This window comes from Rhinolophus hipposideros, assembly GCF_964194185.1.
Source record: "Rhinolophus hipposideros genome assembly, chromosome: 14".
NCBI classification, from domain to species: Eukaryota; Metazoa; Chordata; class Mammalia; order Chiroptera; family Rhinolophidae; genus Rhinolophus; species Rhinolophus hipposideros.
In genome coordinates this window covers 17,741,544-17,757,482 of record NC_138060.1, presented here as the reverse complement: position 1 = coordinate 17,757,482, position 15,939 = coordinate 17,741,544, and the positions used below count along the sequence as shown (strand labels likewise).

The 15,939-nt window shown below is 42.2% G+C and overlaps 1 protein-coding gene across 1 annotated transcript in view; it reads right to left on the bottom strand.

Annotated features, from left to right (window-relative positions):
* Nucleotides 1-15,939, bottom strand: part of ERC2 (ELKS/RAB6-interacting/CAST family member 2) — a 931,911-nt gene that overhangs the window by 182,877 nt on the left and 733,095 nt on the right. The window contains 1 exon segment of the mRNA XM_081072100.1: nt 9,795-9,929. Coding sequence (XP_080928226.1) covers nt 9,795-9,929 — 135 coding nt within the window.

Genomic DNA, 15,939 nt, shown 5'->3' with positions numbered 1-15,939 from the left:
AAACATTATAGCGGCTGTCTCCTTCACTTCTAATGCAGCATCTTTAGGAATTATCTCAACTTTTGGACCATCATTGTGGGGTGACTTGTAGAAACTAGTTTTCTCTTTCCTTCAAGCAAAAGCAATTCTGGCAAACCAGAATTTGGTGCATGGCGCCAGCTCTCAGCTGAAAGATATAAGATACCCAGCTGAAGATGGAAATGCTGGAAGGCTCGAAGTTGGCCAACAATATTGTTTCAGAGCCCAAAGTCAACATCTGTTTAAAGCTGAGCCATTGCCAGATAGCCATAAAAAAGGGGCGGAGGTGGAGACTGGCTTCATTTTTCCTCCCTCATCCATCAGGCATTAACGCTTGGTTTTGTTAAACAGAGTGAAAATTGTGCTTTTAACATGAATCTGGTTCTGCCATTTCCTGGCTAATGGGCAACCAAATTCTGTAACTTCTTGACACGGCATGCCCTCAGTTGCCTCAGAAATACAATGGGATCATATATTGACCCTGACACTTCATAAGGTTGCCAAGTGAATTAAATTGGAGAATAAATCAAACTACTTTGTAGATCTAGCATATACAAATATAACTAGACATATCACCCCCGTTGGTAGCATTTGATAGTTTGTTACTATTACAACGAATTATTTGATTTTGCACTAAAGCCAAAGGCAAAAAGGGTGTGTGTGAAAAAGATCCGATAGTGTGTAAAACCATCTTTACACATTTGGGCCTCTGGGAGCGATTCAAAGCTAGAGGTTATTCAGATCATTAATATTTAGATGCTGAAACAATTTTTAGAATGCTATTGTTCTGTAAGTAAGGTAGTTTTCAGAATATCTGGGTGTGCAGTGTACGTGTAAAGGATGTTTCCAATTCTCTTTCCTCTGCTATCCCGTTATCTTCAGAGTACACCGAGAACCTGGAGTGTGTGAGTCAAACATGATCCTTATTCCATCAGTTCAAGAAAAAAAGAGAGGCAATGGTGTTTAGCAACAGCAAATGGATTTCCCTGCTTCAAGACATTTCAAGGTTGGACACCTCCTTTCAGTGGGGGAGCTGAAGTGCTGCCTCAGAGACAAAGGTGACTGAATTAAAGCAGCAAGTTGAAAAAGAATCAACCTTCCCATGTTGCCCAGATGAGTTACACCTAATCTACAAACTGGGGAGTGCAGGCTATGTCTGAAAACCTCTGTTGACTCAAAAGGTACAGCAACAAATCTCTTAATGAAACCCTAATACTGCAAACAAGGTTTCAAACTAAGAGTAATCAGTAAAGGGGGGTGGGATAACTTTACCCAAAATAGCGTAAGGCTGGAATAGTCAATAGGCTCAAATCTCTTTTAAGGAAAAATCCTTTTCTATCAGAAGGATCCAGACGCATTAAGCAGCTCTGCCTTTTTTCCCTTCCAGTGAAGACCCTACCTGGCAGGGTTTATCAAATCGTGCCCTGCTGTGCTTACATGTGAGGAATTAACATCACGCCCAGATTAAAGAGCTTTCGCCATAACCTGCTCATCTGCAAAGCCAGCTTCCCAAAGGCTGTGTGTTGCCCCCCCGCCTCCCTTCCTCCTCTGTGTCTTGTAATGGTTGGGTGAGCACGTAACTGCTGGGAGAGGAAGGAGCAGTTGAATACCTCCCACAACAACACTTCAGACATTTGTCCTCATTTCCTTCTTTACCTGTGGCCTCACAGAGAGCCATGACAGGGTCATTCTAGAGTTCCCGCTCTTAAACATAAGCAAACAAATAAACTGCCACCTTTATTTCCTAGTGGTCAGAAATCCCATACACCTTGTGGCTTGTGTTTTAGTAGCTTTGGGTATTTTGAGTCTTTGACGGGTAAGGAAAAAAGTGACATTTGAGTTATCTATTTCAAGGACTTTAAAAAAATATCTGTTGAGTTTTAAACACAGCATCTTTCGATCTACTTAAGATAAAAAAAGTATCAGAAAAGAGGCAAGAATCACAAGAAAAAAAAAACCCAACCTATAACAACGTGTGGTGATAGATGTTAACTAAACTTATTTGGCAATCATTCCACACCATATACATGTATCAAACATGGTGTAGTCCTAAAACCAATACAATGTTAAATGCCAATTATATTTCAATTTTTAAAAAATAATTAATTATTGTAGATGGAAAGAAAAGAGGCAAGTGGCTCACAGGATTTATTTCAAAATGCATCCCAGAATATCTTTGGCTCTGATTCTGACAGGACTGGCCCAAGACTGGGAACAGTTGAAATCTCTGAACCCTTCTCCCATCCAATAAACATCAGCCCAACAAGAGGTTTCTTCATGGGTTTTTTAATTTGACAGCTTTATCCTTACATGAAGCTGAAATTGGATTTGCAACACAAAAAACTCTGTTGTCTCTTATTCGGGCAAGCTTCAGACATACTCACTTGGATGGGAATCTGATATTAAAAACCTAACACAGGTAATTTTTCTTATTAGGTTACCGTCATGGGGAACTGAACACTCATTTTTTTCGGTTGTGCTGTAACTATACGTTTGTACTAAGCTCTGATGAGTGGTTAAGTTTTATGTAGGAAACATGAAAATGTATTTACACACATACATATTATATGTATATATAATGTATATTCAAACATGTACTCTGGGGAAGTTAGGGAGAGAAATTTCTAGTTGAACATGATCTTGAGAAATTCTTCCATATGTGGAAAAGTACTCAGTTCATCTGACATATAGCGATACGTACATATATACACTCAGGACACTATGTATACATTTATCCCACATTCATTTAACCTCAAAACATAAAATAAATTCTTTTTTTTTTCCACCCTAAGCAAAAGCTAGGAATAACAACTCTATATTCAGAATCCATCTTCTGGGGGCAATGGAGCAAGTTAAACCCCTCATGTGTTTGTTACAATTCAAAGGGCTGCACTTTGGCTAATCTGTTGGTGAAAGTGCAAGGAAAGCAGGGCATCAATCACAAACCCCTGCCCAGCATTTCACAGAGAGGGGCTGAGGGTAAGGAATCCAAAAGGCCTTAAGTTGGCTTTCTGAGAAGTAACAGGGCGCAGGGAGGGGCTGCTGTGATTCCTTCATTTTCCTGTTGGACAATGAGATGCCACCAACTCCTTCTTGACCAAATAGAAAATGCAGGCCCTAGGGAGGAGGAGGAGAAAAGCCAGGAGGTGGCTTTTACCATGTAGGTCTGGGGCCAAAATACACAGGGCGGTGGGGTGGGGGAAGGGCTTGCCAATATTGTTACCTGCCTCCAGCTACCACCTCAAACAGGACCTGATTTCAGGGATGGCTAGAAGTCCCCCCACTGCGGTGACGCTCTGCAGACCAATTCCATCTGACAGCAGGTCCCCAAGGCTCAGTGTGTGCAGTGTGGACAAGGTGGGAGGGTGAGAGGGCAGGAACCCTGGGTTTATTTTCCAAGCTAACGCTACCTTATGGGGAGAGTGGACATGTTTTGGGACCAGAAATCAAGGCTGCAGCCCCTTGAAGCACAGCACAGGTGCAGCCAGCAGGGGTGAGGTCACTGGGGTAATTTTGTTATGTCTTAACGTAGTCTCTACATCTGTCCTATGTCACTGGCTTGAAAAGGAGGCCAAACCTAGGTCTGAGTTCTTTCGTAACCAAGTTACTTGTGGTTTATAGCAAAATGACCTGTGTCACAAGCAGAATTCTATGGGAATTTTCCAAAGACAATGGAAGTAGACTGTCAGTGCCCTGAAAGATGTCCAGTGGTACAAACGCCTGTCTCAGGTGAAAGCCAACATGTGCCAGGGCCACATAGTAACCCGGAGCAGCAGGGAAAGGACCAAAGGCCATTATTTACATCTACGGACAGATTTTGGAAATTGCCAAGAGGAATGGGTAATATTTATGACTAGGGCAATCAATTTTCTAGAACTACATTAGCAGCGTGGATATTAAAGTTAAGGTTGCAAAATGGAAAACCCAGCTTCTGCCATAGGAAGATCATTACCTGAAAGCACCCCCAGAGCCCTGGCTGATCTGATGATAGCCCCCGGCCAAGTGAAGCATGCTTTACTGTGCTCTGGGGGCCTGGCTTGTACCAGGCCCTTGGGTGTACAGAGACTCATGGGTGAGTGAACAAAGGAATATGGGTCCTGGCCATCCAAGGCCAAAGTCCTTCTGTAACCCAGAGAGATGTCCCTGCCTCTGTGTGCCATGCTCTCCATTCCTTGAGCATCTCACTTTGGTGATTACATGGCAGTGGGAGAGTTGCAGAAAGCCACATGTTGTTTGGCACAAGGACAGCAGGAACAGAGAAGAATAAAGGGGAACAGGTGAAATGGAAAAACGAATGGAATAAAGCCACAAAACAGAAGAACAATGAAAGCTGAGGCAAATGGAGAGAGAACTGATGAAATAACATTTCAATTCAACTTTGAAAAAACAATCAAAATAGGATAACATTTACTACAATTCAATGGGAAAGAGAAAAGCACATTTGCATTAGAGGCAAATTTGATATTAGAGCCATTCAACCATATTTAATTATGTGGTTGCAGAAATACTTCCATACTGACACCCATATTGGTTTGCCACCAATATACAGCACCCAGAGGCTCAGGTCTGCGTCTTGGGCCTGGGGATTTTTGGAGGTGTGACTCTGGATAATTAGCTCCACTTTCTTTAGCTGGAGATCTTTCATCTTTACCATTGAGATACACCCATCTGCCCTTCCTAGTTCCCAAAGATGCTATGGAAACACCTCATTCAACAAACATTTATTGAGTACCTATTATAGGCCAGACAGGTAGGGATGTGCTTTGCAATATGAAACAAAGAGTATGAATAACATATAAAATGCAACCAAATTTTTTTTTCATTATCAATTTAATCAATATTACGCCTCCATGCTCCTGGGCTCTGTAGCTCTTCTTTAGAAGTAAGATTTCTATAAACAAAATGGGAAATTTAATTTTAAATGGAATACAAAAGTCAAGATAGTGAAAATCTTTCGAGCTTCTCAACTCCTGCGAGGGAGCATTTTCATTCAAAGGAGGGAGAGTGAGGAGAGGTGAGTTCTGGGCTTGGAAAGTGGCTACATATTCTGGGGTTTCCAGCCAAAAAGTGTTTAGGTGCTTTGCTATTCAAGCCTTTACAAATCATAATCAGAGTGGCTGACGCTTTAAGAAAAACAAGTGCATTTTCCACAAAAAATGCAATGAGATCCAGGCCCTGAAAGGCTCGACACCTAACCCAAAACCCAGGCACAGAAATGTAAGTCCTGGGTACGACACGACAGCTTAAACAAGGCCTGGCATTTTCAGTTGGCTAGAGTGTGGTGCTCACTCCGATGCTGTGTTTTCCTTATCCATGGGGTTAGTTCCATACCTGGGAGCCACCGGAAGGAGACTAATAAAGTATGACTTTTCCTGGAACAATAAAAATCATATGATGCCTGGAAAAAGGAAAGTAAAAAGACCTGACATCATTCATAAGGCAAGAAAAGATGCTACTTCAATAAAAGAGCAGACGCTACTGATCACGACAGGTATAGAGGGCATTTAGGAGAAGCTGAGTTTCCACATAACTGTTCTAAGATCAGTCTCGGTAACTTCACTGTCAACAAAATCACTAATGTGTCTCCAGCATGTTCCATTTATTCTTTGGCCTTTATTATTTCTCAAAGCCCACCAGCAGCTTGTGTCATGTGGAATATTTGTTGTCTGCCCTTGTGCCATTTTCTTGGCTTGAAGCATTTCCTAAAGGCATTACTGGGATTTGTTTGAATGTTCTACTCGGACACACTCAAGGGCTACGACCATCTTGGGGGGTCAGAGGCCACCAACTATTAACTGTTGGACTGCCACACCCTCCTGATTTTTCTTACGTGTTCTTCAAATCCTCCCTTCTCCTCATCACACTCATTTTCAATCCCTAAGGGGCTGGTATTTATGATTATCCTTGCTTTCCTGGGTCCTCATCTTTATAATGGCTCCCTTAGTTCAGATATATTGGGATTTTGGTGGGATAACTCGTTCTTAGATGTTGCACCCTTTAAAAAGGTATTGATATCATAAGAAATAAATGAAAGGGGCACTCTCATTTTCTGCTATGCAAAGCATAGGGGAAATTGCTTCAAAATTCCACCTTCTGATGAAAAACACTGCTGGAAACTAGATCAGCCATGTTTTAAACTGGGTAGTCGCTTTCTTCACCTGATACTCTGAGAACAGTATTTCTCAGAGCACAGATGTTACTAGAAAAGAAAAGAAAAATCTATGATCAAATAAGTCTGGGAAATGCTGGATTAAATAAAACTGGAGAGCTTTCTTTCTTATATGACTTTTTTAGATCCTTTGATCTGCTAATTGCACCAAGACTCTCCAAGATTGAGTTATAATAAGCAGCACTTTCCCCAAATTCTTTGCCCACTGAATCTTTGTTTCAAGACTTTCCTCATGGGACTCATGTTCCAAGAGTTACTTTGGGAAATGCTAGTCTAGACTTATAACCCTTGGATTCAGTTTCTCCTGAGGAGAAAGCAAAATCATCGTAAAGGAGAGAGGGACCAGGAAGAAATGGAAAAAGAATCTAATTCTGCAAACCTGGCAATACTTAAATTGAATTTCCTAAGGAAAAATGAGTTTCTCTGGAAAAGTAGCAAAGTGACGGATTTTTTTTATATTTCTTTGTTTTCATGTTCTGCCCCCTTGATAGATCTTAGGAGACAATGTCAATATTTGTAGCCCCTCTTCCAGAAGGCATTGTTGGTCACCCTTCAGGGCCACAGGGAAGTCGGGGCCGGAATCCCTGGAAGGGACTTCTCACTCCCCTCTTTTTAAGTCAATTCAGCTAACATGAGTACACTACAGACATTTAGTTCAATTCTTGTCCAAATCGATCCATTATTTAGACTCTTATGTTGTCACATACTGACATAAGGCTGTCACTTTTTCCTAAGAAGTAACTCCACTCCATAGACAGTAGTATCTATGCTTGTGCAATTATGTGTAGAGTTTGTAACCAATTGGGGAAGACTCCCCAGCCTTTCAAGACTCTTACATTCTGGGACTTGTATTTATAACAATGCGTATATTCATATATGAGTTGCTAATGATTACGGATTACAAATCTCCAGTACAGGGGAGAGCATCGTGGTCCTAGCCCTGGGACACCTCTCCAAAAATGGCAGCTGGCCCAGGGGTTCTGGACATTTCTATCGCCGAAGTCAGCCTACTCACACCAGGACCCTTGATTCACTCTCCTCTGATTGAGAGAGTGCAAAAAGGGAGCCTTACAGCTTTGCTGACTCTGACTGAAAACCAGACATTTATCCTTCTGGGCAAGGGTATTTTATTTTCATGGCGAACCCACCATAGAGTAAGTTCCTAGTCATGGGCCCCTAATTAAGTTCTAACTACCTTTTATCTGTCACATTCTGATTGGCGTGGTCCAGAGAAGAACTAAATGAGACATCAGATGACCTGAATTTTTGTCCTAGGGCGAGACAGCAAACTCCTTGAAGGCAGGGGTTCTGATTCGTCCACCATGGTCTTCCCCAAGCCCAGCATAGTGGCTGGCATGGAGTATGCGCTCCGAGTATTAGATGAAGGAGCAAAGAGCCAGCAGGACTCGAGTCAAGTTTACCGTCCTCCCACCTCCTCCCAGGGCCTGGATTTCTCATCTGTAGACAAGGATGAGGCTGTCTGCCTCTATGTCCGTGGTTGCTTACAGTGGTCACTGAGATGAAGGATGTGAAAGTGGGAGGCCATCACCATCTTCCTAACAGTAGCAATGAGAAAGGTGTATCAGAGGTCCTGATGACATATATTAGCCAGACACTCCTCAAGGAATGCTAACTCTTCTGGAAAGGGCACCACCCCTGAGCCATGATTTCTACCCTGTGACAACCTCTAGTGTCGGTGGACAAACATAAGAGGGTCAACCAAGCAGCCAAGTCCTTTAGTGTATGATTAAAGACCTCTGGAAAAGTAGCTGGGGCCAGACAAGCTTTTGTAAGAAATGTCATTCACAACGCAGATAGATATGATCTGGTGCCCTGTTTCTAGCAGGCCATATTAGCATATGTGTCTCTGTGATAAAACAAGCCTGTTTGGTATCTCAGCAGGTCCCCGTGTGACCCATTTCCCCAGTGTGGCTCCAAATCCCTCTTTCTGCCCCTAGAGTGCTTTCTGTTCCCATCTCAAGCCCAGGGTGGACTTCTAGCACCAATAAAACCTCACACTCACCCTTCAGGGGAAAAGTCAAGGAGCAAAGGGTAGGGAGTGAGAATGCGAATGAAGAGACCTGGTTAGCAGGAAGCCAAGTATACTGGGGCAGGTAAATGTGTGTGTGGTGTGTGTGTGTGTGGTGTGTGTGTATGTATGTGTGTGTGGTGGGGGTGGGGGACAGGGAAGCAGAGGGATGAGAATCGAATAAATAAAACCAAATCACACTAAAACCACAGACAGACAAGATAATGACTTAAAATTAATAGCTCTCCCCACTTTGCTGATCTCCAAACAGAACCATTTTTGAGAGTGTCACACGAACTGGTTCCTTTCTGCACTTGGCTGCAGAAATTGAGATGTCCTGTGTGCACGTCTTCTGCAGCATCGAGATTGCTTGCGGGCACATAGGTTCAAGTACAAGGGTAAGGCCCAGCTAGGGGTGGGCGTGGGGTCCTGGTCGAGCTACCTCACTGCACGGCTCCAGAGAACCCTTCTCATATATATATACATATATAAATATATATATATATATCATGTATATATATCATGTATATATACTATATACATGGTGCCCCCTGGAGTTGGACTCCTGAACACCTGGAATCTGAACTTCTCTGGAATGCTAGCGACATGAAGTGAAAAGGAAACAGAGCCATCTGAAAAAAAGCTTTAGGAGCATAATAAGTATCCCTTCCTCCAACAAACAATTAAACCCCTCTTTCACATAGGTAATTCCAATAAGCCCTCCCCCCACATATTCAGAAATATGTAACAAAGGCACACTTATCCAGAGGATTCTATTCCATTACGTATGCCCCATCCTTCTTGAAATGTATTGTGTAAGTTACACTAGGATCATAAAAAAAAAAAAGGTCCTAGTATAATAAAGGAGGAGACAATGCCACTGTTGACTATTCCATCCTGCTAGTTTGCATGTGATTATATAATTTCCATGAAATTCCCCTTCAAGCGTTTTAACACTAAATGCTGTAAATAGTTTTTGCATTTGGTGGATGAATGCAAATATCGCTGAAAAATCACAAGAGATTTTTGTTTCTGTCAATCCATCTTTTCACTTGCCTTAGTCAAGGGAGAAGATAGGGTCCAAGTCAAATAAACCAGACCCCTTGACTTCACTGTCCCAAATGCAAGCAAAACTGATTTCTCTTCTTGTTGTTTTACCCCACTGTTCATTTGCATCACTAAGGAGTTTTCTAGTAAAGTGCTCAGCCAACTCCAGGCTTCTCTGGTTGCCAAGCTCATGGAAACAAAGTGCTTTCTCTTAAAACTCTGAAAGAGACATTCCAAAGTAACCCACCATTAGATACAGAGCCAGCAATAGCCTACATATCTATGAAAGAAGAAAGGAGGGGAGGAAAGAAAATGCATAACATAAACAAGAATAGACAAAACCTTAAAGAGGAAGGAGAAAGGAAAACATTTAGATTGCTTGAGTGACGGAAATAAATACCAAAGCTATTAGTTTCAGTTCAAAGAACGTATCACTTTATGCTGTTTATTATTTCTTGAGGATTATTTATTTTATCTTAAAATATCCAAAGGGTAAAAGGGGTCCTGGAGGTAAGCGGCAAGGAGACTGACCTGGTCGGGAGAGGGCCTGTGATTGGAATGCTGAGACCTCCCAGGAGATCGGTGGTGGTGGTGGTGGTGGTGGTGGTGGTAATGGTGGTGGTCCTCATCGTAGTTGTCCGCTATCAGCTTCATTCTGTTCTGGGTCTGTGCAGAACAAAAACCAGGGAAGATGCCATCAGGAGCTAGAAGACCAGCCAGAGAGACTCATGGCATAATTATAGCACCTCTCGGGCTCCCTTTGTTCCTAATCCAGAAGTTTTCATTTTCAGTTAAATCAAAGCTTAATAAGGAATGCACCATGCCATATGCTTTGGTGAAAGAGGCTTTGTCACATCCTTGTCACTTTGTTCTTGGGTCTACATTTGTCCATGTAAGTGCACTTCCCCTATTTTATTTAAAAGGAGAAAAGAATGGACATGCCCTGAGGTGCTTTGTTTTACATTACCAAGCAACCGCGGAGATCCAGAGTAAGCCTGAAATCCCAAACTGCCCACAGTCACATCCTACACTCTAGAGCAAGCAAGAGAAGGCAGCTGTGGATGAAACGATGGGAAAGGACTGGGTGGAGACACGGAACTACAGACAAACAATGGTCTTGCAAGACAAGACAGAGAAATCCACTCAAAAGCTGCCAAGTGCAAAAATACTCTTGGAGATGGTTTGTTGCTATGATGACTTCTAGTGAAAGAGGACTTTATGGATGTTTTAACAGCTATAGTTCTTTGAGGAAACTGAGCAAAAGGGACAGAGCCGATGGAGAAGAGCTGACCACTCTAATTTACTCCCCACTGCGTTGGGCACATGAGGTGACTAGGTGTTATCGTTAAACTCTCAAGGCCATAGAAGTCTTTTATTGTACTGTTTTATTATACAGGGCAAAAAAACTGGCCAAACAGGATCACAGAATCTAGGAAAATGCCTAAAGACCATGAAAAAAGGCAGATAAAAATATCCAGTCCAGGAAGCCGGGAAATGTAGAGACTGCAAATGTGGGTTTAGAGATAAGACTGTCTGGATTCAAGTCCTACTCCACTTCTTTGCTGGTTATGTGGTCTTTTGAAAGTTAACTATTTCTAAGCCTCAATTTCCTCAACTCTAAAATGGGAGTAAGAGTGCCTGCCCCGCTTGGGTCCCTGTGGGCAAGGGCTATGATGAACTGCAGGTGTCCCTTCAGGACCCAGCACAGGAGAAGCTCACCTTGAAAGTCAAATACTGTTATTACCAGTGCTATTGATTACTGTGTGACACTCTTCCTTCTTGATACATGTTGCTTTCTTTGCCTGTGACGCTTCCCCCAGTCACCTGCCCTCAGCCCTAACTTCTGTGTCTGGCTAACGCACAGCCTTTCCCTGATCCTGCCCGTGAGGCTGGATAATGTGCAGCTCCTTCTTACCAGCACTCTATAACCATGGATTTGTCTGTTCATCTCTTGGTAGACTTGAGGCTGTTTCTGTCAACTGCTTCTCCCCAGACGTCAGTACAGGACCTAGCCAATGTACATACGCTATGCATGTTGCTGCAATGAGAGACTGAAAGAAAGAAGGGGCGATGGTTTTGAGGGATGCTGGCATTCTAGAGGCGAGCTGCACGTCTGTTTGCAGCCAGGGAAGGTCACTGAGAGTTGAAGACATCTCACGAATTGCCATAACAATCTCACTGGTAGCTCGAGACGACAATGAGCCTTCAGCACTTTGAGACAGCTGGAAGTCAAGCTGGCAGAGCCGCCAACCAGTCGGAATTTTATTGTGTAATATAAATAATACTCTGATGATAACTCTAGACCTACCAGAGTGTATTCTTGTAGTATTTTTCACATACAATCTAACTTTTCCTCAAAACTTTCCTTGGAGGAATTACTATTTTAATTTGCAGTGAGAAAATCAAGGCTTAGATTTCAGCCCCCAGAGCCTCTTTCTTGACATTAAAAAAAAAAAAAAGTAGAGATTTTCTGGGTCTTACAATACTTAATCTCTAGGCTTTTGTCTTTGCCATGCTGCTAGCAAAAAATGGCAAACAGCTGAACAGGTAGAAATAGCTTTCCCATAAATTCTTCAGTTCTGTTAAGTTTTGGAAACACCTCACATTCCAATTCTACCTGCCAAAAGCTATCTCATGGTTTACTCATTCCATTTAAAAAAACAAATGTGTGCAATATTTGAAAGGCCCCAGAGTGGATGTAAAACAAAATGCATTATATCGATGAAAACAATAAAATTAGAGGGAAAGATGTATCTAACAATTAAAACTCCCAAGCAACCTTTGGCAGCAGATAGCATTTCTATTCTTCACTTGTCTACTTAAAGTATCAGAAGACCCAGCTACGTCTTGGACAAGCTACATCTTGGGAGAAAGAGAAGGTCAGTGGAGCTGTTGCGTTGGCTGAGGGTCCCCTACCACTGTACAGGAGATTCTGAAATTTAGCGTTCACACCTAAAATTCCAGTATTGTCAGGAGCCTCTCCTTTTGAACTTATGAACTAGTAAATCTGGAATCGTGTCTTCGCATAGAATTCTCAGGGCCTGAAGGGAGCTGTAGGATCCACTATGGTGCACAAGGAAGGGACTTGCCCAGGAATGAACGATGGAACCTAAATGAACAAATAATAACTGCTATTGTAAACATCATAAGGTCCTTATCCTTTGGGGAAGCTCCTGCGATTTTATGAGATTATTTTCTTACCAGTAACAAGCCTAAAGTTCCCTACCTTTGAACTGTATCCCATAAAAGAATGTACAAGCTAAACAAGATGCTGTATGCAGTCCTAAATGTGTCTGCTGAAATGAGGTGTCGGAGAGTAGGCATGTCACGGGATAAAGACTGTAAATGAATGATGTCATCTTTCCAATTTGGTGCTGAAATATAAATAAACCCCGTTGTTCATGTGAATACCAGATCTGGGGGAAATGTACACAGAACAATTGTGAGCGGAAGAGGTTTCTTTTGATTAGTCTGGGCTGGGAGAGAAGAGTGTGAAACGGAGATGAAAAATGAGAGCGTGGCCTGATACTCTAGACTACTTTTATTTATCTTGCCTGTAACATATCCCCTAAACTGTGATGGATTTCTTACAGGCTGGTTGCTAGTTTTCCCTTCTACAAAAAAGTTTGACCAATCCCGCTTGCTTAATTGGAAAATTGAAAAGGAATCTCTTAAAATATATATTTTTTTAACATCTACACTACCAACCCTCATCTCCACCCAATTATATTGGTTTTCTAACACACCAAGAATGGTCTGGAAGGATGGGAAGCCATGAATAAGACTCCCTAAAAGTTGATGGAAAAAAAAAAAGATGAAAATTGTAACAAGCATTGGAACAAGGATACTATTTGTTCAAATAACTTCAGGCATGTTTACCAGGTGATACCATGCATATCCCTGTAGCCATCAGAACCACAAGGTGCCTACCACAAAGCTTTAAACAGTAAATCTGGGCAGTCATAACTGAATTCCCAGGAAAACTAATATAGAGTTGGAGAGGGATAGCTTTCCACAGCACTGCACTTGGGAACTCGTGGGCTCATTTAGCAATTCACTGAAGCCCATTTTTATTTCCTTTTCATGTCTACCAAATGGTTGACCTGACACTTTCGCCTTTGGCTAACTGTGTTATATTCGTTTTACTATATTATGTCATGACTGCTGAGACAAATCTAATCAGATTTCATTTTCTACTTCCTTTTTCTTCCAGGCACCACCTTATTTCTCTAGGGCCATAGGCTCCTAACAGCTCGCCTGCTGCACTCTTGCTCCCAGTGAACAGAATCTGTAGTCAGAGTGACATCAGACCCAGTTACTCCCTGGCTTCAAGTTCCTCGGAGGATCTCCACTGCCCTTAGGAAAAGAGCCCTGGCTCCTCCACAGCTTACGAGGCTCTTGGGAGGTAACTGCTGTTCACCTCCCGGCCTCACTTCTCATCCCTCGTCTCCCCAGCCCTGGGCCATGCTGTCTCTGTTCCCATCATGCTCTTCATCCTCTACTTTTACCTGTGATACCCAGTAGTTCTTCTGGTCTCAGCTTCCACACCATTACCTCCAGAACTGCCTTCCCTAAACCTGCCTCAGAAAGGATTAAGTGCTGTTCCACCGCCTTCCCCACAATCCTGTACCCACTCTCAATCCGCCTCCCCTCACAGCACTTACCTCAATGAATGGTAAATAATTATGCGCTTTCTTGGCTTTTTCTACCGCTAGGTTGAAAATCTCCTGAGGGAAGCAATATGTCTGAATTACCCTTGTACTCACCATCGTGTACAGTCTGATGTACAAGAAATAAGTAAATATGTGTTGAAGAAGTGTATGAATAAATGAATGGAAAGGGTACAGGCTACTTTAGAACAGAAGAAAGGGAAAATACACAATTAGCTTCTATGATGAGCCAGTTGAGTAGGTAACTCTCTATGTGATAGGTTAACTTTTCCTGTTATATATTTGCTTTGGTTGTTATTGTCCTTGGGAGTGGGGAGAGCAGGATAAATGTATAGTTTTGGAGCTGTTGGAAAAAAGTCAAATTTTTCTTCTTCAAGAAATGTTCCATTCTTTAGTAACATGGATCCAGTGAGATTCTCTACCATGTCCCCGGTTACTTGCTTCATTAAAAATAAAGGGTATTGGAATGTTATGGGGTTCATTACTTTACTATCCCCTAGCTTTTGGAAGAGCAGAGGCCTTTGGAATACTTTTGTTAACACCGCAAGTCTACCCTGGAAAACTAAACTTTCTCCATTAACTAAAATCCCTGATGAACACCATCTGTGAAAAGGTGCCATATATTCCATCTCTCTTGACATTTCTGAAAGGTTTGTCCAAGGAGCTCTTGAAACAAAATGAAAATCCTTCATTGACTAGTAATAGACTCAATAGCTTAATGGCAATATGTAGCTATAAACGTGTAATATTAAAACTGGCTTTAAAAATATTTTAGCAAGGTGGCAATAAGGAACTATGCTTTCATCAGTCATCTGGATCCAATTAACAATAAAACCTTTATGAATATGGTTTAAATAAGGAAAAAAAACAATAAGATTTGTTGCTATTGGATATGGAGATAATACCATACAATAGCAATTACACTTTATTCTATCAGGTTTTCTTTACTCCCTCTTTCCTGTCAGGAAAATCCAAAATAGTCCAGAATTATTCTATTTCTGCCAAATTAGAGCAAGGTCGAAAGTTTTTGTTTCTCAGTAAAAGATGGAGAAACCAGACAATAAGTGGGCAGTGAACAGGGGAGAGATTTCTTGAACATCCCCCAGGCCCACAGGAAATGACTCAGAATCAAGTGGGGTTTGGGTTCCAATGCTTGGGCCACTCTTGGAAGACAAAATGAAGCAGGAGGATAAAGAAGCTATTGGGAGATACGCCACCTTGGAACTTTTTGGGAGTAAATAAGCATCAATGATGGAAAGGTTTCTACTGAGGATACTACACAGAAATTCATTCAACACTCACTAAACTTCTGCACCCACAAAGACAAGTGCAATTATGGACAAGTCTAAGTGTTTGGCCAGTGTGCTTTCACTGAATCCACATTTTTGGGATGGTTCTCCTTATGAGCCCTCTTACAGATGAGGCAACCAAGCCCATGGTCACTCAGCTAGTGAGCCGAGGAACAGGACTTCAACCCAGGTTTCTAACTTCAGAGTCTTTCAGTAAGTGATAGGTCTCAGGCCAGATGCAGGGGACAAACCAAAGATTAAATCAGACACGAGGAATTAGAGGACTGACTATAACATAAGATGGGAAGGAAAATGGAAGAGATTGGTTTACACGAATGTCCAGAGGATGGAGACTTCCCCTCTAGCTGAGGGCAGAGGCATCAAATACGGCTCCAAAGATGAGCTGCCCCTTGAGCTAAGGTTTGTAAGTTGGTGTGGATATGGGTATAAGAAAAAGTGGGCTGGGGAGATTCCATGGTAAATTCACCCTCTAATATCCTTGAGAGGAAAAACAGGTCTATATGGGGCACTGGCAGCCAAGACATGAGGGGTGTGTGTGTGTGTGTGTGTGTGTGTGTGTGTGTGTGTGTGTGTTGCTTTGGAAGGAATTTAGGACAGCCATAGCCATAGGCTCACACATGTAAAACTATGACATATCTGGGAAAATGGGCCAGTCTCTTGACATCTGTGTTTTTACAAATATCTACACAATCCACT